Source organism: Podarcis raffonei, chromosome 2, assembly GCF_027172205.1.
Source record: "Podarcis raffonei isolate rPodRaf1 chromosome 2, rPodRaf1.pri, whole genome shotgun sequence".
Classification (NCBI taxonomy): domain Eukaryota; kingdom Metazoa; phylum Chordata; class Lepidosauria; order Squamata; family Lacertidae; genus Podarcis; species Podarcis raffonei.
In genome coordinates, this window is record NC_070603.1 from 21218935 (window position 1) to 21246569 (window position 27635).

General features: G+C 45.1%; 1 protein-coding gene across 9 annotated transcripts in view; it reads left to right on the forward strand.

Moving 5' to 3' along the window:
• RHBDL3 (rhomboid like 3) overlaps positions 1-27307 on the forward strand; it is a 139307-nt gene extending 112000 nt beyond the window's left edge. For 6 of the 9 annotated variants that reach the window (XM_053375203.1, XM_053375204.1, XM_053375208.1 and 3 more), the window contains 5 exons: positions 2270-2418; positions 5897-6009; positions 12674-12774; positions 23684-23744; positions 26070-27307. In XM_053375203.1, the coding sequence (XP_053231178.1) occupies positions 2270-2418; positions 5897-6009; positions 12674-12774; positions 23684-23744; positions 26070-26341 (696 nt within the window). In that variant the 3' untranslated portion in view covers positions 26342-27307. The remainder of the gene's footprint in view (positions 1-2269; positions 2419-5896; positions 6010-12673; positions 12775-23683; positions 23745-26069) is intronic. The other 3 variants (XM_053375207.1, XM_053375205.1, XM_053375206.1) reach the window with 3 other exon arrangements.
• Positions 27308-27635: the final 328 nt, after the last annotated feature.

Consider the following 27635-nt stretch of genomic DNA (forward strand, 5'->3'; position numbering starts at 1 on the left):
ACAAAGAGCAGTTTTAAGACCTTGAAGACCCTACCTATAAGGATCCAAGCATGTGCAAGAGTGCTTCCTGCCATATGAACCTTCCTGACCTTCAAGATCTTCTGGTGATGCCTTGCTCTCAGTACCTCAAGTTTCTAAGAGGGGAGTTCTAGTAGTGCTTAGCAGTGTAGCCCAGAAGAAGCTCGCTGCGTGGAGCAGAGGCGCTGTGCTACCTTCCTGGCCCGTGAGTCACTGCTGCTTACTGGGAGAGGGAGGGAAGGGGCAAGATGGCAGGGCGGCTGATGTAGCGCCAGCGCACTGGCAAGAGCACTGGATTGGCTTGGCCTGTGCATATGCGCCATGGCGACCTCCCCACTGCCTCATCCTTCTCCCTCCCAGTGACCCACCTGCCAGGAAGCTATAATACCAGCTCTTCTCCACCCAGCAAGCTGCGTTTGTTATGGAGCAGCCTCTCTATGAAGACCCACCAGATTTCTAGTGCTTTTGAAATGTGGTGCTTTTGAAACTAGACATTAACCAGGGCGTGGAGCAGGTAATAGTATCTGGTACAGTGGTACCTCGGGTTAAGTACTTAATTCGTTCCAGAGGTCTGTTCTTAACCTGAAACTGTTCTTAACCTGAAGCACCACTTTAACTAATGGGGCCTCCTGCTGCTGCCGTGCCGCCGGAGCACAATTTCTGTTCTCATCCTGAAGCAAAGTTCTTAACCTGAGTTACTATTTCTGGGTTAGCAGAGGCTGTAACCTGAAGCATATGTAACCTGAAGCGTATGTAACCTGAGGTACCACTGTATAACGCAAGGCATGAGTTCCTGCACCCTCATTTCTGCAGTTAATAATGTGAGGTGAGATGGGGAAATGTGCAGCATGATGAAATGTGCAGCTATGTCCCAATTTGTGTCATACCACATGTCTCCCAAGTAGAAGAGAGGGAGACGAGAAGCAATTCTGCGTTTCTGACTGAGTATATTTTACAGTTGTTTTAATCATTCCACATTGAACAATTTAAAACAATGGGAGGTGCTGTAGAAAGGCTGTCAACACATTTTAATAAATGGGCAGGTGTTCTGGGTTTCAGGAACAAACCCTATTCCCAAGAGACTTGAGATACAAGTGTCACACTAGGCGCCACTAAAAAAAATGCCTTTGAGCCTCTTGCCATGAATGGCATGAATGAATGTGGCATGAATGAATGTGGTCATAGAAAGGAAAAGAGAGATTTTTTAAAAAATGCGTGTGTATCTTCTAGCTAGCATTGTTTTAAGAACCAATTTAAACAATAATCAGACTAAAGTCCCCCATATGGAAACACATCAAGCAGAAGTTAGTCTGAATCCTGTTGAAAGCGTTGGGACGGAATTTACCATCTATAAGATGCTCCCATATATAAGACGCCCCCTATTTTGGGGGATTCAGATTGTCGCCAGTCCACCCTCATCACTACCCGTGTATAAGACGGCCCCTAATTTTTGACATTATTTTTTAGGGGGGAAACCTAGTCTTATACACAGAAAAATACGGTAGTTGCAACTAACCAGTACCATTGAAATCTGCATGTCCACCAGCCACACACCCTCCCACAGCCATATGTGTGACACCAGTGTGAAAGGGGCTTTAGCTCATGCCAGTGTATGTACACAGGGCTGCTCCACAGAAGTAGGAAGTCTGGCTAACCTGAGGTTCTGATCCTGTGAAGGAGGAGCGGTGTGCAGACATTGGCCCACTTCCACACTGGCACGAAACGCGGAACTCTTGGGGGCATGACTATTGAGTGGGTCGCCATCAAAGCTTAAACGGGTAGCAGCGTAATCCCACATCCCTGCCCCCCCCCACATGTACAGCAAACGTGAGAGAGAAGATCTGGACAGACCTTTGTCCAGAAGGTCTGTCCAGATTATGTCCAGAAGGTCTGTCCACATTATGTTTAGAAGATTCCACCTAAACATTAGGAAGAACTTCCTGACAGTAAGAGCTGTTCGACAGTGGAATTTGCTGCCAAGGAGTGTGGTGGAGTCTCCTTCTTTGGAGGTCTTTAAGCAGAGGCTTGACAACCATATGTCAGGAGTGCTCTGATGGTGTTTCCTGCTTGGCAGGGGGTTGGACTCGATGGCCCTTGTGGTCTCTTCCAACTCTATGATTCTATGATTCTATGATTCTTTAGCCATTACTGCACTTGCTGGAATTAAGCCTGTATGTCTCCTTGCGTATATTTTCTCGGCCAGATGCTTGAATGAATTACACTTAACTGTGCGATCTCCCTGCTTTCCTAGGTTGCCTTCTTTCTTTACAATGGAGTGGTACTAGATAGGTTTGTGCTGCAAGTCACCCATCCTTTATATTTGAAGAACTCATTGTTATATCATCCTCAGCTCCGTGCCCAGGCCTGGAGGTACCTCACCTACATATTCATGCATGCAGGGTGAGTTCTAGGGGAAAAGGGGTGCTGAATTTCTTGGGGGGTGGGGTGGGGTTCCCGTACCTCATGGGAAAGACAGGGGGTGACACAGAGCTGCCATCAGTGGCATAGCGTGGGTTGCCAACGCCCGGGGCTGTACAGAGGGGGTGAGAGGGAGGGAAACAGACAGAGTACGCATGCACATTCAACGGCATCCACGTCACCCAGGAGATCCCATCCGCAGAGATAAGAAAATAAAAGTAGTTCCGTTGTCTGGAAAGATCACTTCCTGGTTTGCATGGAGAAGCCATTTTCAACAGAGCCCAGCAATGAAAGCACACAACTGTATTGAGGCAGCACTGGGTGTTGAAAGTTTGCACCCCCTAACAATTTTGTGCCTGGGGCAACTGCCCCTGTGACACACACACAAACTAAGCAAGCCACTGCCTGGCATTCTTGGACAGCTGCTGGGGGGCCCTGCTGATGTTTACCCTGCCCCCCCCCCGTAAAAACAAATCCAGCCTGGCACTCCAAGCAGTGGTAGGCAGCTGGGTCTAGCTGCCATTTTAGTTTCAGGCAATGGCCTCCTTCAGCATATTGTCACAAAATAGTCGTCTCCAACCACCTTGGCACTTCTTGGAGTACTGCTGTTTCCACTCCTGCCAGACAAGCCCACTGCAACACATCAACAGAGGAGAGGGCACCACTGGAGGGCCCTTTAAACCTGAATCACGCCCTAGGTCTTCTGCTCTGAAACTAAAACGCTGGGAGAATCCTGTTGCTCTTAGGTAAAGGTAAAGGGACCCCTGACCATTAGGTGCAGTCGTGACCGACTCTGGGGTTGCGGCGCTCATCTCGCTTTATTGGCCGAGGGAGCCAGCGTACAGCTTCCAGGTCATGTGGCCAGCATGACTAAGCCGCTTCTGGCGAACCAGAGCAGCGCACGGAAACGCCGTTTACCTTCCTGCCGGAGCAGTACCTATTTATCTACTTGCACTTTGACGTGCTTTCGAACTGCTAAGTTGGCAGGAGCAGGGACCGAGCAACGGGAGCTCACCCCGTCACGGGGATTCGAACCGCCAACCTTCTGATCGGCAAGTCCTAGGCTCTGTGGTTTAACCCACAGCGCCACCCGTGTCCCTTCCTGTTGCTCTTAGGTGTCCATAAAACAGTATTACACACAGCCTCCATTTTTAAAAATGATTTGCGATCTTTGGATAAAACCATGTTCTGTAAGAGCTGGTTTATATTGCCTGCTGGTCATAGGACATCAGGGGCAGAAGCTGAAGGAGGAAATATGGGTATATCATTCTTGACTTCATAGCGCTAAGTATCTTTGCCTGACAGATCTGCAGGATTTTTGCATAATTTGCTTGCTTTCTGATAGGAGCGTCCTTCAAGTTGGAAATAGCTGCTTGAGGTGGCGGTGAGGGATTTTCACTGGGACAGTACCAGCAGGCAGGATTAAACACTGTCTCCCTGCCCACTACAGGCCTGGTCACGCTCTTCGACCCACCCCTGTGATGCCACTTTTACATTTTAGAACCCGTGCATGTTAATTGCAATATGAGCCAAAAAGGACTGCCTTTATCCATAGAGATTTGCAAAACAGGTTGAAACCTTAAAAAGATATAAGTGCTTAAACTATGCTTCAGTATGCCTCCCTTTCCCACAAAATGCTAACCTCTGCCTTGACAAGTATCTTGTTGCTGTTAGGCTGTCGTGTTGCTTGGAAAAATGTGCTGAACCTTTTAATTATCACGTTTCTTTCACAACTTTGGCTGGTTTCCAAGGGAAACTCTTGGGAAGATACACTATCCAATGCCTCACATCTGTAAATATTAAGAGACTTAGCCAGCACAGGCTTATTACTTTTTTTTTTTTTTTTGCAGTGGATTCTAAATCTTTTGGAAGTGTAAGCTATCAAAACCGTGTGCGCACACATTCCCCACTTGAGAAGCAACCCCTGCTTTATTTATTTTTTAATGATGGAATACTTACTACAGTTAGGTAGCTAAACCATCATTTATAGCCAACCTACCCTCATTAGATTATTTTCACATTCAGAGAATAAAATAAATCTCTGGAAGAGTAGTAATAACCTCTTTCTTTCTTCTTTTAATGGTGAGGCCATTATTCCTCTCTCCCCACCCCAAAAAGGCAAGCTACTATAAAGTTGGTGAAGTCTATTGTTGCCATACTTCCTGCTGTGACTTTAAAATGTTAATTTGAAACTCTTAATTTACTGTGCTCCTCTGCTTTTTTTATGGGCGTTTGTGACAGCCAGAAGGTAGCTGAGGAGAAGGCAGTTGTTAAGGGTGACTGAGAGCTCCCCAAAATGTGCTGTTTGTGTCTTGATCCCGATGGAGAAAAGCTTTCTAAGAAACCAAAGCTGTAAATTTTAGCCTTCCGCTTTAAAGCTGAGCGGACGTTAATTATCTGTGGGGCCCACCCATTTGTATTGCTGCCATAACTAATGACTTGCATTGATTCAAGGGCCCATTTGTTTGGTTGCGGAGAAGGTGAAGCCTTGATAAATCAATTATATTGTCATCTAAAGAATGACACATTCAGAGCATGGGAAAGCTAATTATGTTTTATGGGTGCTTATTGACCATGGGGCTCCGATGCTCCTGGCTGCAGTAGGAGTTGGGCTGAATGGAATGCTCCTTGAGACGTTTTTTAAAAGAACAGGCATGCATCAAACACACTGAGGGACAGAACCTCTAAGGGTCTTCTAATCGAAATAAATCATTGCCCCGCAAGAGGCATTAGAAAACATTGGGCATCTTCCCATGACTTTTCTTATGTACGGTACTACCCTGCATCTTGTTCTACTTCCTTCTATATAAGGGATTCTTAAAATCTTTTTTCCAAATGGTATTTTCCCCATTAAAAACAAACAAACCCAATTCTAAATGATCCTGAGTACAAAGGCACTTTTAGGTTTGCTAACATGACAATCTGTGGGTCGTCCCCCCCCCCCTACAATGGCTATAATAGGTGGGAGAAGGCAGTAAGTTAAGTTTTGTAGCTACTTAACTACTTGGAACTGTGAGGGCCATTTTCTAGCTATCTGAAGAGGTGGTGGCTTGCCTAAGGCTGTCCAACCAGTTAGTGGATGAGCTGAGATTTATACCAGAGTCTTCCAGCCTATAAGCAATATCCTTAATTGTTCTGCTTGCAAATATACTTTGCTAATTAACATAGTTTAAAGACAGGCTTATTAAACCCGAATCATGACATCCCCCCCACCACTTAGGGAAATAATCTATTTTAACCTAGATAAAAATAAACTTTAAAAAAAACCACCCAAAACCCTGGCACTAAGTTGGTGACTTATTTATTTATACAAAGTCTCTGTACTTGTCTGTTGGTACCAAAGGGAATCATACAGAATTGTAAAGTTGGAAGGGACCCTCCAAGTTCATCTGATCCAACTCCCCTGTAATGCAGGAATTTTATTTATTTTATTTTTTAATGCTATTTCCATTTTCCCCAGGATAGAGCACCTTGGACTCAATGTTGTCCTTCAGCTTCTAGTTGGAGTCCCCCTTGAAATGGTACATGGTGCTGCAAGGATCGGGTTTGTCTACATTGCTGGAGTTGTAGCAGGTACGTTGTATGGGTGAATAAACCTGATATTGGCTGATACTGAAATTGTGGTTCATCTCCATGGTTGAGGTTCCTGTGAGAGAAGGTGCTCATCATTTGCCTTGGTCAGCAGAGTGTTATGGGTGGGCGAATTTATAATTGCTATTATCATCATTCTAGCTAGCTAAATTTCCGGGATTCTTTATCTTTCGCCACCATAATGTTGTTCTTATCAACACTGTATAAATGTTTCAGTCAGGGCTTTTTTTCAGCAGCAGCTCACCGTAACTCAGTTCTGGCACCTCTCAGATGGGCGCCATTGCCGTTATTAGAGAACAAGGGAGGCGTTCACCGTGAGCTCCGGCACCTCTTTTTCTAGAAAAATATCGCTGGTTGCAGTAATTTTAAAAATATGACACTGCATGGAAGTAAAATCAAACCAAGTCTAGAGTTTGTCAAGGTGTGATCATTGTTCCTCCTTTGAAGGCACTGTTGACAAGCTGAATGTTTCAGACCACACCGGCCCTTGTTTGGGATGGACAAATCTGTCAAATTTGGTTTCTCTCAGTTTCTTATTTTTCTAGTATTTATCGTATTTTACGCCCTATAGGGCGCACCGGCCCATAGGGCGCACCTAGGGTTTTTTTGGGGGGGAAACAAAGAAAAAAAATTATTTCCCCCCCAGGCGTGGGGCTGGGGCGGGGGAAGCCCGAGCTTCCCCCCGACCCCAGCCCCCAGAACAGGCTGCTATCCGCAAGCCTTGGGAGCCCGGCGGGAACTCCCGCCGGGCTCCCAAGGCTTGCGGACATCTGCCCGAAGCCCGGGGTGTGCTGCGGAGCTCACCCCGGGCTTCGGGCTGCAGGCTGCTGTCCGCAAGCCTTGGGAGCCCAGCGGGAACTCCTGCCGGACTCCCAAGGCTTGCGGTTAGCTTCCTGAAGCCTGGAGAGCGAGAGAAGTCGGTGCACACCGACCCCTCTCGCTCTCCAGGCTTCAGCGAAAGCCTGCATTCGCCCCATAGGACCCACACACATTTCCCCTTCATTTTTGGAGGGGAAAAAGTGCGTCCTATAGAGCGAAAAATACGGTAGTTCAGTTCTCCACATTTCTGCGTCAGTTTGACATTTTTTTTGAGCTACATAAAAAAATAATCTAACATTTTAGTTTGCTTTCCTTCTAATGTACAATTTGTCTAATACTGTATATATATTTTGCAAGCATTCCCCCTAATATAATACACTGTTATGTTCTTTTCACCTATGTATGTATTTTTGTACATGTCGTTTGCCTACATCACAAGATTCATAGATGTTCAAATGACAAAGGATAGCTATGAATTGTTTTGCTGATTGTTTCAGGGAATGCAAATTGCATTGGTCCACTTTAAAATGTGGACCTGATCAATTTTTTCTCCCAACCTCCAGGCACATGGGCTCTGCTTCAATGTGCCTACAAATCTCTCTGCAGTAGGGTCCTCTGTCTTGTCAAGGTTCCTGTTTGCTAATTGCTGTGATGATTCTAAGCTTGTTAAATGAGCACACATAGAAACCTCCTTCAGACTTTTACACTAATAATGTGAAAGTTGGGAGGGGAGCCCCTCGGCTCCCAGGATTATGGGGGGTCAGTGCCCCTACCCCAGTTCTAACTGTTGTATGTTCAAATGAAGACACGTGAACAGGACTTCTCTTGGTAACTGAGAAAGTTATTGTAGTTTTTCCTAGTGCCGTGTTTGCACTTCGAGGCCCCCAAGCCCTCCCCCTGTAAATAACTACACACTGACACATAATTTTAGTTTAAGTTATTGGGCAAAATTTTAGGCCACAGCTTTATTGATTACAGCAATGTGAGCGGTATTGGCTTAGGCATTGGCAATAGACTATAACTGACTCCTGCCTCTCTGGATGGTAGTCTGAAAGGGTAAACACCAAACAAGGGAGCAACGTTGCTGAAGATCAACCGAAGCTCACCCCGGGGTTCCTGTGGTCCTGGCATGGCCCTAGCCCCTCAAGCGGACTTCGGACGAGATCCAGGACCCCCAGATTCCTTTACCGGAATACCCTATTTCTGGAAGGGCAGGTGATGGCCACACCTCCCCTCCCACACATTTCAATAAGCCAATGCCTAACCGCCTAACCTTACAAAGTTGTGATGATTGCTAAGGGGGTAGGCAAAAACCAAGTGGCTACAGCCAATCTGCCAAATGGAAAAATCCCTACCCAGCCCCTGTTCCAAAACAGGTGACCCAATCCAAAGCAAGGCCAAAGCAGCAGCACCTAAAATTAGGGAGGGGGGAGGGTGTTCGGCAGCACAAAGCAAGTGTCCCCAATTACGTCGCATTGCCGCTTTTATAGGCCCCAGAATCACACCGTCCATCCCGATTGGCCCAAACAGCCTGGCGCTATCCCAGGATCCGACTGTTAAGTCTTGGGCCACGCCCAGCAACAACTTACCCTGCAGAGGATCCCATTTCTCAGTTGAGCTGTACAGTGAGTGCAGGATCAGGCACTACTATAATTAAGCATTAGTTATGAGGGGGGGAAATCAGTTTTAAGGTCATAGATACAGTTTTGGGGCTTACTACCCTTTTTTCACGTTAAGAGATTTCCTGAGGCATAAAGTACCCAGGAGTTATTTTTTAATCTATATATCCGATTTGGCTTTACCTTTGTTTACCGCAGTGTCAGTAATTGTCAGCTGAAGGTTTTTGGTTCGGGCCCAACATGGCAACTTTCCAATGACCAGTGAATCTATGGGATGATAGATCTTCATGGACTGATTGATTTTTACATTTGTACTGCATTTGTTATTCACGTCTTGCGCCTCTGCAGTTTGGAGGTGAAGGAAGCTGGCTTGATGATAGATCAAATCTAATTATAACAAGAGGAGAGAGCAAGAGGCAACTGCAGGGAGGGTGTCATGGGATGGCTGGGACAGTGATTGGCAAGTTTAGCTATTTGTCCCTCTCCCCTGCCCTGGTCCTTACCTATATAGCAAGTCTTGCTGCAATGAACAAATAAAGCTGCAATAGAAGTGTGCCTTACTGAACAATTAAAAAAAAAGAGTTATGTGCTATGAGGAAGTACATGGAGGTGGGAAGCATAAATGTCATAATTGGATTAGAAAGCTAGGAATAGGGAGGGGGCTCCATAAACATATTAGAGTGAAGGTCCTTTTGAGTGCATCTGGAGTATCTGGTTCTATGACTGACATAGCCAGTGGTACAAGTCCACACACGATTAACATGAGTAAACCATGTGATGCAGCAGCAAGAAAAGCTAGTGCTATTCTAGGCTGCATTCACAGAATTATAGTGTCCAGATCAAGGGAAGTAATAGTACCGCTCTATTCTGCCTTGGTCAGACCACACCTGGAGTACTGTGTCCAATTCTGGGCACCACAATATAAGAAAGACATTGACAAGCTCGAACATGTGTAGAGGAGGGAAACCAAGATTATCAAGGGTCTGGAAACTAAGCCTTATGAGCAGCAGTTGAAGGAGCTGGGGTATGTTTAGCCTGGAAAAGAGGAGACTGAGAGGAGATGCAATAGCCATCTTCAAATATCTCAAGGGCTGTCACATGGAAGAGGGAACAAGCTTGCTTTCTCCTGCTCTGGAGGGTAGGACTTGAACCAATGGCTTCAAGTTGCAAGAAAGGAAATTCCAACTAAACATATGGCAAAAAATTTTTTTGACAGTGGAACGCTCTCCCTTGAGAGGTTGTGGACTCTCCTTCCTTGGTGTTTAAGCAGAGGTTGGCTGGCCATCTGTCATGGATGCTTTAGCTGAGATTCCTGCATTGCAGGTGGTTGGACCAGATAATCCTTGGGGTCCCTTCCAACTCTACGATTTTATGATTAGTGAGAAAGGCAGTCTATATATCCTCTTATGCTAGTTTTCTATGTTTGTGGCAGCCTGATACAACCCAGGCACAACTATACCAACTGAGGGAGAAGTAGGCCTGAAATGAAGCCTACATGTGTGCTCACGTATGTACCATTCCAACTCTTCCCCATCCCTTTCCACCCACAGTGTCTCTGCCATCCAAAATGTGGGGAACCTCCAGATATTGCTAGACTGCAACTCACAGCATCCCTGGCCATTGGCCTTGCTTGCAGGGACTGGTGGGAGTTGTAATTAAATTTCAGGCAGGCCTGCCTTAGCGTATGAAGTTCTTGGGAAAATAACCTGTCTTTGCTCTTTTTTGCTTTTGTTACTTTGAGAATATCACATCTGTGCTCTCTGTCTCTGACTCTCTCGTTTTCCAGCTCTGTGTGTCTGATTCTTACCCCCCCCCCCCGCTTTCATCCATCCACCGTACATATTTTGCCTCTCCTCAGCTGATTTTGTGTCGTCGTCACCCCCCTCCGCATTAACTGTGTCAGACTGTGGGGGGGAAATGCTAAGAATTTTAAAAAAGCTGGGTGAAGGTGTGTTGCCTTCTCATTAAAAGGATGGAGCTGGTCTAAAAAGAAGTTGCCAGGAAAAATCACAGGCGGAAAAATATCTCTTAGCTTGCAACCAATTATTTCGCAGCATGCAGGTGAAAATATTTTCTTTAACAATTTCAAATCGTTCTCAGTGGAGAGAAAGGAGTGGGTGCCGTCAGCATTAGTGCGGACACAAATACAGTTCAGTTGTAAATATACAGGAGGGGGGGGACCAAAAATATTTATGCAAAATTCTTAACCGGATGGTTAAGATGGACACATGAGATGTGCCTCTTCATTTAAAACAACAACAACAACCACACGGTTAAAAATGGGTGCTCCAACAGTGAAGACAGGCAAAAGGAAGAGAATTAAGATTGGAAACTGGCTGGGGAAACGTGGCTGGAGGAAGAGAGTGAAGAGGAAAAACGGCAGCCAAGGAATGGTTCTTTGTTTGGCTCCCAAACAAATCGGCTCCAGAACGATTGAAACCCAGAAGTGCGTGTTCCGGTTTTCGAATGTTCTTTTAGAAGCAGAACATCTGACGGGGCTTCCGCGGCTTCTGATTGGCTGCAGGAGCTTCCTGTCGCCAATCAGAAGCCGCGTTTTGGTTTTCAAACGCTTTGGAAGTCGACTGTACTGTAGGGCATTCCATAAATAGGGCACCAGCACTGAAAAGGCCCTCTCATAAGTAGCCCTGCCTGCCTCACCTCATTTTGTGGTGATTGGGGGGGGCAGAGAAGAGGCTTCTGAAGATTATCTTAGGGCCTGGCCAAGTATATATGGAAGGGGATGATCCTTCAGGTGGCCTGTCCCCAAGCCATTGGAGGATGCATTTGAGAGTGGAGGAAGGATGGCTGAGGAGGAGTGTCTTTTTTCTCTCTGTGTGCAGAGAAAAGCAGCTTGAGGGGGGAATTTGGTACAGATAGAAACAGATAGAGACACACCTCAATGCAAGCTCCAGTGACTTTTTCTTTGTTTGTTTTTAAAAATGGTGAAGGGGAATTTGTAGCTTGGCCTTCAGCAGCTATAGCATCAGCTGCCTGTTAGCTTGTCTTTCTAGCAGGCGGCCAGCCCATTTGTCCACATCATCTGCTCTTTGCTTCTGATCTAACTTGTCAGGTGTGCAGACTTTGGGAAACAAGCACAATCTCCGTTTGCGTGAGAGTGCTGGAAGGTCTCAAAACAGTGATTGCATTTCCAAAATGCGACTCCGATTCAAATAACGACTTCAGGGGACCTATCTATCACACTGCCCGTTATTAGTAGGAAAGTGCCCAAATCACAAAAAGTTCCCAATAGGTTTTTGTGTGTGGTCCTGCACGAGTTCATTTGGTTTTGTTCCCTAGCCTTGCAAATTACAGGCAGCCTCCCTATAGTTGTAAAGCGGATATGGTGTTCAGCAAAACGGACCCTGGGTCAAGGCTCTACTGATTGGAAGACACAAGCACAATGGTGTGCGTTTTAACCTCCCATCCCACCTCTAAAATGGATGTAGATATAGGGCTGCATAGAACCCTCGGAAGAGAGAGAGTGCACAGGTGCAAAGCCTCACTCAGCTGGGACTTTAAGTTAGGCTAGTGTCTCATCCCCCCTAGGATGCCAATATGCATGGGGACCATATGACCAGTTTCCTCCACAAGTGTCTTTAAGCTGCAAGAGGAAGCGGGTTGGTGTGTGTGTGTGTGTGTGTGTGTGTGTGTGTGTGACCACCTTGTACTTTTCCTCCATCAGCAAAATGATTTAGGCTTGGAAAGCAGGACTGGCCCAATTCTCTCCCCATGCCCAAAATTAGACTGATTTGACTCTGCCTGTCGTTGACTGTGGCTCCCATACTACAGTGGTACCTCGGGTTACATACGCTTCAGGTTACATACACTTCAGGTTACAGACTCCACTAACCCAGAAATAGTACCTCGGGTAAAGAACTTTGCTTCAGGATAAGAACAGAAGTCGTGCTCCGGCAGCACAGCAGCAGCAGGAGGCCCCATTAGCTAAAGTGGTGCTTCAGGTTAAGAACAGTTTCAGGTTAAGAGCGGACCTCCAGAACGAATTAACAACAATCTGTAGGTGCCCTTTCCATGTGCGAAAAAGAGGGAGGAGGTCAGCTCCTTTGCTTAGCAAGGTTTGTGATAATCTGTAAATGCCCCTTTTTCTGAGAACTTCATGTGGGGGGAAAAAAAGAGGAAGAAGATTGACTCTTGCTTAGCAAGGTGTTTGCAATAAAAGTTTCCCCCCTCCCCTTTTCTCTCTCTCTAAGGTTCCTTAGCAGTGTCTATTGCTGATATGACTGCACCAGTCGTGGGCTCATCTGGAGGCGTGTACGCCCTGATATCTGCTCACCTAGCCAACATAGTAATGGTAAGTGTTGTGACGTGGGGTTTGTGATTTCAGCTCTCTTGACATAATATGCTGGAGACAGTTCTGTAGTAACACTTCTTTATTAAAGCAAACAAGACTGAGAACTGAGGAGGGGAGAGCTACATTTATAGGGACAGGGAACGAGCTAGAAAGGATACATTTTGGAGGGAACAATATCAGGCAATCACAGTCCTGCCTTTTGGAGGAAACCAATAAGACAGAGGATCCAAATACAGCAGCTTAAATGAACCAATAGTAGCTGTACCCTCTGGAACCAAAAGGCAGTTACTTTACCCTAATGCAAATACAGACAATAATAATACAGATATAAAATCCTTTGACTCAATACACAACAGTAAGTACTAGACTAAGTAGTGATACAATTTGAGTTAGAGACCAGGATTGACATGACTTCACTGGACGGAATTGCTGCTTGGAATCCAAGCTGCTCCAGTATTAGGAACAGCCAACTGCTGCGGTTATTACTTTCTCTTCATTAAGCTTTTAAGAACATAAGAAGAGCCAGTGCACAATGGCCCCTCTAGTCTGGCGTCCTCTTCTCACGGTGGCCAATCAGATGCCTGTGGGAAGCCCCAAAGAAAGGGTCTTTTGCTGGTCGTCATCAGCATTCTTGGCTACACCAAATTGCCTTCGCAAAGTATAGGCAACAAAGACAAAAACCACACAACCTTGTCTGAGTGTATGGCCACAGCACAGAGCTATGAAGTACAGATAAGGAATTAAGGGGGAAAGCTTCTGTCTTTAGGCTGACTTCCAGAAATGCTCCAGCTTTTGACAGTGTTCCGTTTATGATGAAAATGCAGAATGTTTGTGGAATGCTCTCTCCAGGAAGGTTCGCCAGGTGCCGTCATTATATATATATATTTTAGGTGCCAGGCCTCTTCAACCAGGCCTTTGGCTGATTAATATTATACGTCCTTTTAAATGTGTTTGGGGTGGGCTATTGTTTTGTTGTTTCTGTTCTAACTTTTTATTTGTGCTTTTTTCTTGTATTTTTATCTTGTGAACCACCCTGAAATCTTTTGATAAAGGGTGGCAGATAAATCTAATAAATAAAATTAGTTAATTAGTCAGTGGGAACAGATTAGCAGACCAAACTATGCAGCTCTGGTATGCCCATAAGTCTGTTTCAAATTGTTTGTGTGAATTACTTTTGTCACCTTTCTATTTCGCACAAGTTTCCCCCGCGCTTTTAGAGTGGCACATATGGTATTCATGTACAGCATCCCATCAAAAGCTTATACCATAATAGATGTGTTAGTTTATGATGCCACAAGAGTCTGTGTTGTTCATGCTTGGCTGTAGAATCTTCTCACATTACCCAGTTTTGGCATTTGAAACAAAGCGTTCTCACTTAATGCTGATGAGGGGAAATCTTCCGTAATGAAAATGATCTTTTGCATTTGTTGCTGCATCCCATTAATGTCAGTGCTCATCTTTTCGTTACGCTTTTTCGTTTGCTTGTGGGAGAAAAGGTTTGTTGGAATCTTTTTGCTTCCCTGAGTGCCTCTGGGTAGCTGCAAGAAATAAAAACGTCCTTGGCTGCAGAATGAAATGTTCCTGCAAATAAATAAACGAAGAGCAAGCAATAAGGCATTTCACCCGACGGGAAGTAATAAAGGGGGGAAATAAACTAAATAAAGATGCATGAAAATAAAGAGTGGAGGAGAAAACGCAATATTTAATAGCAGCACCCTGAGCCTTTTGACTATGTTACTAATCTCTGCGGAGAACTGCGTAAAAGAAAATTAGTTTAGAAGAAAAGAAGCAAAGGTTTTGGGGGTTTTTTGTTCAGTGGCTGGAGTAATTTATAGACAAAACCCATGAGCACTGTAAGACACAGATGGGAGCATTCTCCAGCAATTTCCCTCACTGCCTGAATCATTAGCCTAGAGGCATATCTGCATGGTGGTCTTTGAGACTTGTCAGATTCATATCCAGGGCACAAATCACACTTCACCACAGTCCATAGATGCTGGCACTCCTCTGTTCTGTACTACAGATGAAGGTGCTGGTGGGACCGTCGAGAGCCGTGTGGTTTTCTTCAATATGCATGATGTCAGTCCCACATTGCATCATGCCTGCTTCTTAGAGGTACCCTTCTCCATGGAGGCACATTCAAAACCTGATCTCCATGGTTCCAAAAATAAAATCATCCTTGTTAATATTTTGTTAGTTTACAATATGAAGAAACTTAACAGAATATTCACAGCCTATCCATACCAATCCCAGTTTTTACAACATCTGGAATTCATTCTTGATCATCATAATCTATTATTTGTACCCCCGTCCATCTGACTGCGTTGCCCCAGCCACTCTGGGCGGCTTCCAACGTATATAAAAACATAATAAAACATTAAACCTTAAAAATCTTCCCTATACAGGGCTGCCTTCAGGTGTCTTCTAAAGGTTATATAGTTACCATATTTTTCGCTCTATAAGACGCACTTTCCCCCCTCCTAAAAAGTAAGGGGGAATGTGTGTGCATCTTATGGAGCGAATGCAGGCGGGAGGTTCTGTTCAGCGCTCCCTTTAAAGAGTCGTGTGGAGTGTGTGTGCGGCTCTTCAGGGCTTTTCCCCGAGGAGGGAGAGGGGCTGCCCTTCTCCTTCCTCGGGGAAAAGCCCCAAGAGCCGCACACACACTCCACACACTCTTTAAAGGGAGCGCGGCTCTTGGGGGAGCCTTAGCCGTGCGCAGCCTCTCCCGGGCAGGGGGAATTTTCACCCCCTGCCTGGGAGAGGCTGCACGCGGCTATCCCATAAGCCAAGACAGCCAGCGGGATCGCTGCACTGCGATCCTGCTGGCTGTCCTGGCTTCTGGGATTCAGAATATTTTTTTTCTTGTTTTCCTCTTCCAAAAACTAGGTGCGTCTTGTGGTCTGGTGCATCTTATAGAGCAAAAAATACGGTGCTTATCTCCTTGACATCTGATGGGAGGATGTTCTACAGGGTGGGCACCACTGCTGAGAAGGCCCTCTGCCTGGTTCCGTGCAACCTCACTTCTCACAGGGAGGGAACCACCAGAAGGCCCTCGGAGCTGGACCTCAGTGTCCAGGCTGAACAATGTGGGGGTGTTCTTGCTATGTTCTTCCACAGCAAAATATTAACAAATGTTTTTACTTCATTACTGTTGCGGTCAATAATTAAAATTTTATTAATCAGCTTCTACACAAACACCTCAAGCTGATTGATGTACATGAGACAGGAAGAGCAGACGAGGACTTCCTCACAGATTCATGGTGGCCTTTGGAGAGATCTCCTTGATTAGAGTTTATTTTTTATGTTATTTGCATGGTGTGGTGATGTATTTCCCTTTCTTTTGTGACACCTTGAATGCTGTTATGGGTGAATAATGCAAAGATAGTCAGAGTTTGCAATAGTTCTTGTTGCAAAATGAAATATATTGCAAAATACATTGCAAAATGAAATGAAAACTTTTTTTAAAAAAAGCTCACAAAAAACAAATATAGTAAAAACAAAACAATGCAATACAAAATAGACGCCCATGGCACAGACCCATTTATACAACTGGGAAAGCCTGTTGGAACAAAAATATATTCAGCTGTTTCCAGAAACTGCAGAGTGAACCTGTCATCTCTCAACAGAAATGCTATTCCACAGAATGGGCCAACCACCCTGAAAGCCCTTCACATAGTTATTGTAGAGCAGGCTTCTGAGATATTTGGAACTTGCAGAATAAAGACTCCCACAGACCGTAGTGGCCTACTGGGTATATAGGGGTTAAGTCAGTCTCCAAGGTACCTTTTAAGTGTATCACCAGAAATTCTGGCCATTCTCAGTTTAATAAAACATGTTTTGCTTGGTTCTATAACTATAATGTCCCAGATCTTGCTAATTCACCGACATTTGGCATTTCAAAGCCTTTCCAGAGCCAAATTAAGTTCAATATATTTGCAGTGATATACTTTGAATAAAATCCCGATCTTTCATTTTTGCAAGATCTTAAAAAACTAAAGGAAATCCCTGTAAGCAAAAACCTGCTATAATACAACTAACATGCATGACTTCTACCAGGTATGTTTGTATTTGAGGGCAGACCCACTAGATGTGAATGTAAGTTCCCTTCCTGTGACATCCTTTCCAGCAAATACTTATTCCTGATCTCATAATCTTTCTTAATCTCTGCAGGATATAAAACTATCTAGAAATAACCTTATACTAAGACTACTCCATTGTCACTCTAACAGAGAAGGTATAAACCAGCCCTCCAGATGTACTGGAAAATATTTTCAGTCAACTGTAGACCTGAATTCTTTTGCTGTCTTTGCCAACTGTATTTCCAGTTCTGTTGTGGTTTGTTACAAATTTTGTAGACCATAAAAGCATTGCCCCAAACTAGCTTTATGAAAATCCTTTTCCTCAAAGACAGTTGTCCTAAGTTTGCGAATATGTATTTTTTTCCCTGAGTGATCAGATGCAGAGATGTTTTTGTAAAATCCAGCCGTTGTTTTCGATTGCAAATGTATTTGGAAATGGGGCAAGCGAAACTTACGGTTGGAAAAAATAGAAACAGAGACTAAAACTGGCAGATTCATCCATCCTAAAATGAACCCAAACATATAATATTTGAACTCCCTGATAGTCAATTAGCATGGCTAACTGAGCCTCTTGGGCTTGCTGATCAGAAGGTCAGCAGTTTGAATCCCCACGACGTGGTGAGCTCCTGTTGCTCTGTCCCAGCTCCTGCCAACCTAGCAGTTCGAAAGCACGTCACAGTGCAAGTAGATAAATAGGTACTGCTCTGGTGGGAAGGTAAATGGCATTTCCGTGCACTGCTCTGGTTTCGTTGCTCCGTTAAGCCAGAAGCGGCTTAGTCATGCTGACCACATGACCCAGAAAAACTGTCTGTGGACAAACACCAGCTCCCTCGGCCTGTAAAGTGAGATGAGCGCCGTAACCCCAGAGTCATCTGTGACTGAAATGTCAGGGGTCCTTTACCTTTACCTTTTTAAGGATCAACTCAGCTGCTAACCAAGACTTCGGCTGTGAATTGTAGACATACAAAGCTCTGTGACACATTTGGAGTCTGCCTATAATGTTTGCGCTGCTCATGTGCACATTTTTTTTAGGGACCTGTTAGGGAGTCCGCGCGCGGGGTGCCCTCCCGTCGTTCGGTCCCAGCGCCTGCCAACCTAGCAGTTCGAAAGCACCCCCAGGTGCAAGTAGATAAATAGGGACCGCTTACTGGCGGGAAGGTAAACGGCGTTTCCGTGTGCTGCGCTGGCTCGCCAGATGCAGCTTGTCACGCTGGCCACGTGACCCGGAAGTGTCTGCGGACAGCGCTGGCCCCTGGCCTCTTGAGTGAGATGGGCGCACAACCCTAGAGTCTGGCAAGACTGGCCCGTACGGGCAGGGGTACCTTTACCTTTACTAGGGAGTCTCCAGAGGTCGACAAAAGCTGGAAAGGCTCACAAAGAAGCATCTCTTGCCATTTGCTTATCTGTCTTATCTTCACATTCCCTGGGGACTATTAACACGAAACACCTGGCATTGAACAACTAATTGCACCCCAACTGTGTTCATCCACCTCCATAGAAGGAGGGAGATTAAAACTGTCCTCTCAGGGGGAAGAAGGAGAGGAAGTGAGGAGATTTGGATAAAGTTATAAAACTGTCAGGGCTTGTGCAATAAAAAAAGGAAATTGAAGAACTCATCAGATCTATGTCCATGAGTGTGTGTGCATCTTGTCAGACCCCACCCCCAGAGTGCACATAAAATTTATTGATTTTTCATCTCTGGGTTCTTAAGCTCAGATTTATTGATCTGTAATATTTTGCTTGGTTAGCCCTCACATCTCACCCAGAGCTTTGTTCATAAAAGAAAAATGAGTCTACCAGAGGCCCAGCCAGAGACTTTAAAGTTTTGTGAAGTGCCTTATGAAAAATTCCTGGGGTGATGACTTGTCACATCTGTATTACTAGATTGTTCTGTAGCCAAGCCTGTTTCAGTGTACTCTGTGCTCAGACATTAGATGCTCTGACTCACAACTTTGTTTTTTTACTAGAACCCTGAGATCCATCAATGAGTGCCTGGTGCAAAATACATAAGATTAAAGAAATGTTGAGTGTCAGAATCGATCAGTCCTTAGGCATATAGTTAGTATTAAAGAACATAGAATCATAGAATCATAGAGTTGGAAGAGACCACAAGGGCCATCGAGTCCAACCCCCTGCCAAGCAGGAAACACCATCAGAGCACTCCTGACATATGGTTGTCAAGCCTCTGCTTAAAGACCTCCAAAGAAGGAGACTCCACCACACTCCTTGGCAGCAAATTCCACTGTCGAACAGCTCTTACTGTCAGAGTAAGACAGGGTGCCTCTAAGTGCATTCTGAGCCTAGAGATTTGTGTACAGTACCAGAACTAACCTCATAGTCCTTTCATACAACAGTCTGCTCCTGGTTAGCTTTCTTCATTTCATTCCTCCCATTCAGATGGGAAAAGTTATGTTGTTGTTGTTGCCACAGCTGCCAATGTTCTATAAAGCACCAACAGATCTATAAGTAGATCCTGAGCTACCTTCTACCGACCCCAGTTGTATGCCACCCTGAGCTCCTTGGAGGAAGGACAGGATAAATAAAAAAGCCAACTTGTTTCATGACATTGGTGATCTCCCCAGAAGCTGATGGCATGAGCTCCCAGGCCTGGACTTTCCAGCATACATATATCAAAACAATGAACATGAGAGGTTGACATTTGTTTCTCGATTCAGGTAGATAGCCGTGTTGGTCTGACGCAGTCGAAATAAATAAATTAATTTAATATAATATAATATAATATAATAATAATAAATTGTCCAGTAGCACCTTAGAGACCAACTAAGTTTGTTCTAGGTATAAGCTTTCGTGTGCATGCACACTTCTTCAGATAGGTGCTACTGGGATTTTTTTAAATTTTTTAATTTATTTTGACATTTGTTTGTTTTGAAGGATTCTTAAAAATGCGAGCAATAATGTCCAGGAATCTGCAATTAACATACTGAATTCTGCAATCAGAATTGCAGAAGATCCATGCCTTTGGTGGTGACACCTAGCAAATTCTTCCCCGTTCTGTTGGTATCTTCTGGCATTTCTGTGTCTGTTAATAGACTGAGTATAACTGATTCTTACAGAGGGCCTTTCAGAAATGCACCTTGGGTAGTTCTGATGCCTGTTCTATTGAAAAGAGTTATACTCATTTTACTGGAAGGAGTGTATGGCAATCTCAAGCTGTAGTCCATTGTTGTTGGCTTATGATTTGCAGCTGTCTTTTAAATCAGTACAATGGGGAGTGGGCAATGAAGTTGATTGTAGCAGCAGCAGTGCAATTAGTGAAGGGCTGGAGGAGATGAAGGGAGCCAGGGAAAAAGGATGGAGGGTTCCAGTGGTAAGTGGAAAGATGGTACCTGACAGTCAGGTCCATCCATAGATAAACAGCAGGTCTACCTGCTGGGAAATCCACTTCCGAGCTAGGGAGGAGGTGGGGTTGCGGGCTTCACGCCCCTCCCCACACTCGCTGGGGCTGGCTCCAGCCCCACGCGATAGCAGGAAATCCTCGGCTGCGTCATACCCCGTGCCAGCCAGTCAGCGGGTGCGGGGGGCGTGGCCTCGCCTACTTAGGTCTGGCGCGGCCAAGGACCACCCTCTTTCCTGCGCCGCAGCTGACCCAGTTTTCCCTACCCACCCATCCATTAGGCTAGGTTCACTGATGTTGCTATGAACCTCAGTTGGTCACCGTCAAGGGGCCTGGTAGGAATTTTTCCAACTGGCAGATTGGCTCCAGCCATTTGGTTTTCGCCTACCTCATAGCAAACCGTCACAACTCCACAGTATGGGCGGTAGGCATTGGTGGGGGTACAGTCTATTGTTATGCAGATGAAGGGGGAGAGGGAGCGCCATCACCTTCTCCCAAATAAAGGGTAGTCCGGTAAAGGATTCCGGGTGGCGTGGCCTTGTCCTAAGCTTATGGAGGTGTGGACCCACGGCACGCCCCCACGCAGTGACCCCGGGGGAGGTCCTAGTTGATGTGCCTCAGCAGGACTCCTCCCACTGGTGGTTAACCCTCACCGGCCAGGCCGGTTAGTTGTAGGACCAATGCCTAAGCCAATACTGCTCAATTCCTGTAATCAATAAAGTTGTGGCCTAATTTGACCCATTAACTCAAATTCTTGTGTCCTGTGTCTGTATTTCTATGGGGGGAGGCGGGAACTCGCCACGCAAACAACGGAGCAACGGACCTAGACTATAAGCTTCTCTGAGGCCAGGTCTACCCAGGCCTCAACACAGCTCAGTCACCAGATCTACTAGAAGTGATAGACCTGTTTTCTGATGCTAGTTATATATGTTTGTTTGTTTGTTTGTTTGTTTGTTTGTTTGTTTGTTTGTTTGTTTTGGAGAATTTGCTTTGCTAACACTCCACCCTGGAAAAATCCCCATGGCTTGTTCAACTTTCCTGATCCACTGAAATTATTGAGAATCAACACTCAAGAAGCTTGCCTTTGGATCAGGCAATATTTTGTGGCATTGCCTAGTGTCAAGGACAAACAGATGGTAGTACTGATTTCTGCCAGAGAAAAGAAAGCTGGGTGCTTCAAGTCTCAGCTCCTGATCTTTAAATATATTGAGGTGACTAACTCTGGATTTGTCTGCTTTCTGTCATGTTGGTCAGCACTGCAACATTCTGCTGTCCTGTGTTTTAGAGATACACATAATATAAAGTGGTAGAAGAGATAGATATTTAAGACTGCAATCTTATACAACTTTGCCTCATTGAAGTCAGTGAGGCTTACTTCCGAATAGCCATGCATAGGGTTGATAATTTCTCTCTTTCTGTTACCAATTCCAACATGTATTTCCTTGATGCTGCATAATAACTAAATGAGAAATTCTCCTCTGCGTCGGAGCAAGTTATGAGCTGGAATGTTCATTTCTCTTTCTTCCCTTACAGTTTGCAATTTCCCTAAATAATGGGCAATAATGATCTCGCAGTTCTAGCTTTTCCTGGATACATTCTCACAAGGTCACAGATATAATTAGTGGCAATTTTCGCAATCACTGGAGCTGGCTGTAGGGGCAGGGGATGGATCACAAGTAGCACAACTGATGTGTAATAATTGTTCACTTGTCACAGTTGGATTCAGATTTCACCGCGCTATAGAATATGTGTGCAAGATACATCTAAATAAGGGTACAGAGGATCAGGCACTGTGTGCCTGATGATTCCGCAATGTGTTATTTAATACCCAAAGGAGCCTACCGTGTTTTGACAGGTAGAATTTTTTTGCTGATCTGACCAGCAGAAAATGCTATCAATGTACAACCCTGACGAATAAACATTTCTGATGCTACCCCAGTCATAATCCATGCTGAAGATTGTCAGCATGATTGCATACTCTGGAAAGGCTATGCTGCAAAGCACCTTTAGCTATTGCCTCGGCATGCAAATATTGAACATGTGATGAAGTGAGTGCTTTCTTACCTAAATACCTATTCAGCAAAGTGCCTTTACACCTGTAAGGCCATTATCCATTCTAACCCATCATCTCTGTGCTTAAATATTAGTCTTTCCTTCGGTCTCTCTTCCTTGAGAACTGAGCTTGTCCTCTAAATTTTGCAGGTTGCATTACTTTGCAGCAGGGCTCTCTTATTGATCCTCCACTACTTCTAAGCTGGGTGCCACAAGGTCTTTCCAATTTCCTGCTTAGGAAAGCACAGTGTATGCTGCAGGTTGTTCCTTTTCTTTCAATTGGGAAGGTAGATGGGAGAGAGAGAGCAACATGTAACTGATTGAAAAGGAGAGCTATTTGCATAAACTGATGATATCAGTCTCATTAAAGATGGTCTATATAAAAATGATGCTCTGTCCATAAAAGGAAATGCAGAATAATACATTAAAAGAAAACCATTTGGGGCAGATAGGGATTGGGGACAAATGTGATGTTGTTTGCATTTTAATGAGAATCTACCTGATTCGCCCTTCTCAGCCCCATATATGAACTGAAACACAAATATCCTTTGAAATCTTCACTTCTCCAGTTTTTTGCTGCAGTTGTCCAGCCAGTGTGCATAAAATGCATATATTAGTGAGTACAATTGCTTGTGAAAATACGTAGAAAAAAGTAGAATCTTGAAAATGGCATACAAAAAATGTGTTTATTAGGAGAAAATTGCATTAAGTTGCTGCTTAAGTTTCATTAGGATCTTTTTCCTAAATTGCAGATTGCTGCAGACATGTGAACTGAAAAATGAGAAACAGAGAGAAATTGAAATTGACAGATTCAACCATACCTAGGGGCAAGAGTCTCATATTTGAATCTCTATTCTGTTGCCGCAGAGTCCTGCTTCTTTTCATCTGTGAAATTGTTAGAGAGTAGATGACAATTTACCATGTGGCGGGTCAACCCCTATCTCTTTTTTCGTCCCCCACGCACCCCCAGACGTTTCACCCAACAGCTGAACTGTGAGAATCGCTTGGGGACTCCTGAGTAAGGGTTTCACAGCAGAAAGGACAGGCGTTCAAAACCCCATGTGATTATGCAGTGTTGTGTGGTGCAGGAGGATTAAATTGGCATTCCCCTTCCCCTCGGTTTGTTTTAAAACATCTCCCTCTTCTGGCCAGCATTGCTGCTGACTTAAGAAGCAGGCGGAATTGACTGACTTCAGAAAGCTAATCTCTGATTTTGTTTCTCTCTGCCCTGAAGCCCAGTGAGTTGAGAGTGTTCCAAAGGCTGCAGAAGCTGCAGGGAACCTAGTTCGCTGGCATTGGGTGTGTGGGGAGGGGGGTAGGAGAGAGCCCTCTGGGTCCTTTAGATTCATACCTAGCTCCAGATTCTCAGCATGTGAAACACTTAATTGGAGATTGTTGACTCCCCTCTCCTCTCTTTCCCCAGAACTGGTCTGGAATGAAGTGCCAATTCAAGCTGTTGCGCATGGCTGTTGCCTTGATCTGTAGTAAGTATCCTCATATACTTGATATGTGCCTAGGTTGTTGCCATTTTAAATTCATCATTACTGCACCTCCTTTTAGGATCTCAATGTCCCATACGTTTCCCATCTAAGTAGCCTTCTTATCTGTAAATTGCATTGACACATTGGGAGGCATAATATTGACACAGGTGGCGCTGTGGTCTAAACCACTGAGCCTCTTGGGCTTGCCGACCGGAAGGTTGGCGGTTTGAATCCCTGTGACGGAGTGATCTCTTGGTTGCTCTGTCCCAGCTTCTGTCCTCCTAGCAGTTCAAAAGAACGCCAGTGCAGGTAGATAAATAGGTACCACTGCGGTGGGAAGGTAAACAGCGTTCCCGGCTGTTCTGGTTTCCATCATGGTGTCCAGTTGCGGCAGAAGCGGTTTAGTCATGCTGACCACATGACCCGGAAAGCTGTCTGTAGACAAATGCCGGCTCCCTTAGCCTGAAAGCAAGATGAGCACCGCAACCCCATAGTCACCTTTGACTGGACTTAACCATCCAGGGGTCCTTTGCCTTTTTTTACCTTTTATTGGCTGTAGTAGTCATTATCGCTCGCTTTGGTTCTGACCCTGCAAAGAGTGAAGCACACACCCGGATCGGAGACTTTCGTGCTTCTTGGGGGCAAACGCAGACTTATGAACAATATGGGCAGTCGCCAAAACCAGCATTCCTGTGTCGAGCTCTCTCCCATGAGCCTCTGTAACATTCTGTACAGTACAGTTCTGTTCCTGGTGTCATGATGACATCCTCTTCTTCCTTTTGATTCTGGGAAACACAAAATTGTACAAACAACATAAGTCCAGAGCTGGAAGCATCTGCTTCAGCTATGATGACATCCTTGCTTCATCGCGAGGATGCCAGCAGGGAAGCAGACTGCATGGCTGACTTATCGCAACATTCTCCGAGTGTAATTGCTTGTTATATAAGAAAGCGCCAGGTAGGTGTGCTGTTTTTGGTAGCTGCCCCATGTTGCACACAGCGCTTGTTCTGCCCTTGGTTGCTGCTGTCAAACTGAACCTCTTCAGGGTGTGCAGAGGAACCAAGTGTGTTTGTTTGTTTGTTTGTTTGTTTGTTTGTTTGTTTGTTTATAGCCTATCCTGCCTTTCCTCCCAAAGGAGCCCAGGCCAGCAAACAACAGGGCAGAAAACCTATGCAATTGAAAGTAAAATAATGGGCTGTGCCCAGGGGTAACCCGAGAACCGCGGCCCAGGTCCGGTCCAGAATCCATAGGTTCCACTAGGAGTCAGTCCAACAGGGCCAAGGCAGGACACAAGACAGGAAACCAGGCAAGGACAGGTACAGGATCTCAGGCAGGGTCTGGCATACAGCAATGTTGCTCCCGCAACCTGGGGCGGGGTCTGACAGCCTTTTATCTTTGTCGGGGTAACGGCCGGTCCTGATCCCCTGGTGACTCACCTCCCTGTTTCACCCGGAGGCGAGCACTCCTCCTGCGAGTACTCAGGTCCCTCCTTCTCTCAGACCTTAGTCTCTGCAGCTCAGGAGACATTGGTGGGTTACTAGACCCAAAGGCCACCTCAGCCTCCCCTGACCAAACCGGTAGTGGAGCAGCTGTAAGTGATAGCCCAGCTGAAGGCAACGAGGTAATCCCCGCATCTGGAGCCAGGGCAGGCTCAGGCCCCTGACTTGGCCCAGCTGGTGTTTGTTACAGGGGAACTTGTGCAGACTGGGACTCTTCAGGATCAGGCCTCAGACTTGGTTCAGATGATGCCTGAGTCTGCACCGGGTCCTTTGCCTCAGGCTCCTCTGGATCTGAGCCCGAGCCTAAGTCCCAGGCCATCACAAATATGAACGTACTTGAGAACAATTTGAAACATAGCCTGGGGTATGGCATACATGATGAAGCTAACAAATCTGGTGAAAAGAGGATACGACAAGAATATATTTTTACACAGAGGAACAGTGTTTGTTTATATTCAAGTGCAAAACTTTGTGAACCCATCAATGTTCTTCACTGGGGGAATTTCAAAGTAGCAAGTATGGATGAAATGGTACAATAAGTGGGGAGGTGATACTTTTTTTGCTTTAGCATTTGTAGAAATATTTAAATGCTCGATGTAACTGCTTACAGAAATATTAAAACTGGGTTCATAAAAGTATTATAGGCATCTTACCGTAGCAAATAAAACGTTGCACAACAGTGCACAATTATATTTAAACGCTTTGGATTTTCTCATTGAGAATGATAAAAAATAATAATTTCAGAACTGCCAAAATATATTGAAATATCTGGAAATCAACCTAGAAGCACTTTCAAGACCAGTGACCTCTCGTTTCTCCTCTCTTCTAGTGAGCTTTGAATTTGGAAGAGCTGTGTGGCTGAGGTTCTACCCATCCGCTTACCCTCCATGCCCACACCCAAGTTTTGTCGCCCACCTTGGGGGCGTTGCTGTCGGAATCACCCTAGGCGTAGTCATCCTAAGGAACTATGAGCAGAGACTCCAAGACCAGTCCTTATGGTGGATCTTCGTCTCCATGTACGTGGTGTTTGTTCTCTTTGCCATCTTCTGGAACATTTTCGCCTATAGCCTGTTGGACCTGAAACTACCTCCACCTCCTTGAGATCCTGGGTCGAGGGACTCTCAAGGACAAATGGATAACTTCCCATCTGCCAGCTCCATTTCAAGGGCGGGGTGGGGTGGGGTGAGGTGGGGCGGGATTGAAACGGAGGGTTTATTTTTGTACGAATATCACAGGATATAAGCAAATCCATCTTCTGAAATGGCACAAGTTGAGGGGGAAACTATATGCTGCATGGCTAGGATGTGACCATATTATTGGAAAACAATGGCCTAAGCAGGGACTGGCCAATAGAAACTTGTTTGGAAGGAGATTTGGGCATGGAGATTTGCAGGTATCGCCGTAGTCCATAAGGACCAGGCCTTGTATCCATTGATCATGCAAGTAGCTTGGTGTTGCTTTCATGATAAAAAGGCTGACAATTCAGCCCTATATTTGTATAACAGGACACTTAACACCACATACTGGTGAATGCTAATGCACATAGTGAAATTTTGTTTGGGTTGCCTACATTTTTCCAGGTTAATCTTCTACCATACTCACAATTTACAAGAGCCATCCATCAGGCCATGAGGGAAAAGCTCTTCCTTCCTTTAACTAAAAGGGCACTCAGCCAAGGGTGCTTGGCTTGACGGGTCAGGCTGTTCTTCAGTGCCACTGCTGATGCCCAGTAAACCTGGACAGATCCTCAAGTCTGCTGCCTTGTTAAGAGGCGCAGGTCTTACAGAAATCTTCCAAGGGGTTCAGCGCATATGGGTTCACAACTTGCCAGTGGTAGAGGCCACTTCTCAACTAAAGGACAAACCAAATTGCACAGAAAGATTTGAAAGTGCTTTAACCTGGTTGCTAAATACAACTGCATATTTAATTAGATATTCATAGTTTGTGACTGGGTTTTAATTCTTGAATACTTTGCAGACCACTTGAATATTTTGTAATTTTTTTTGTGGACAATCATGCTATTTTCTTCTGGTTTCTTATTTTCTTCCTTGGTCCTACACATTCTTTTTTTAAAAAGCAAGATCTGCTTGCTGGCTGGGAAGGGGTTGCTAGATGTCTCTTAGTTCAATTATGCTATTCCAGAACATTTCAGCGCACAGAGTGTATAATGGATGTTTCATCTCCCGTCTATAGCACTGGACAAGACAAGAGACCACAACTCTACAGCCCCTTTGATTTTTGGGGTGTTGTTCTTGCAACCTAGGGAGTCATATGCAGTCACATCCCTAACAAACATTTCTACGCGGTTCTTATTTGGAAAATGTGGACGTGGTTCCTTTGCCTCATGTGTTTTGAAAAATAGCCATCCAGGCTGCAATGCTGCTTTATGAATTTT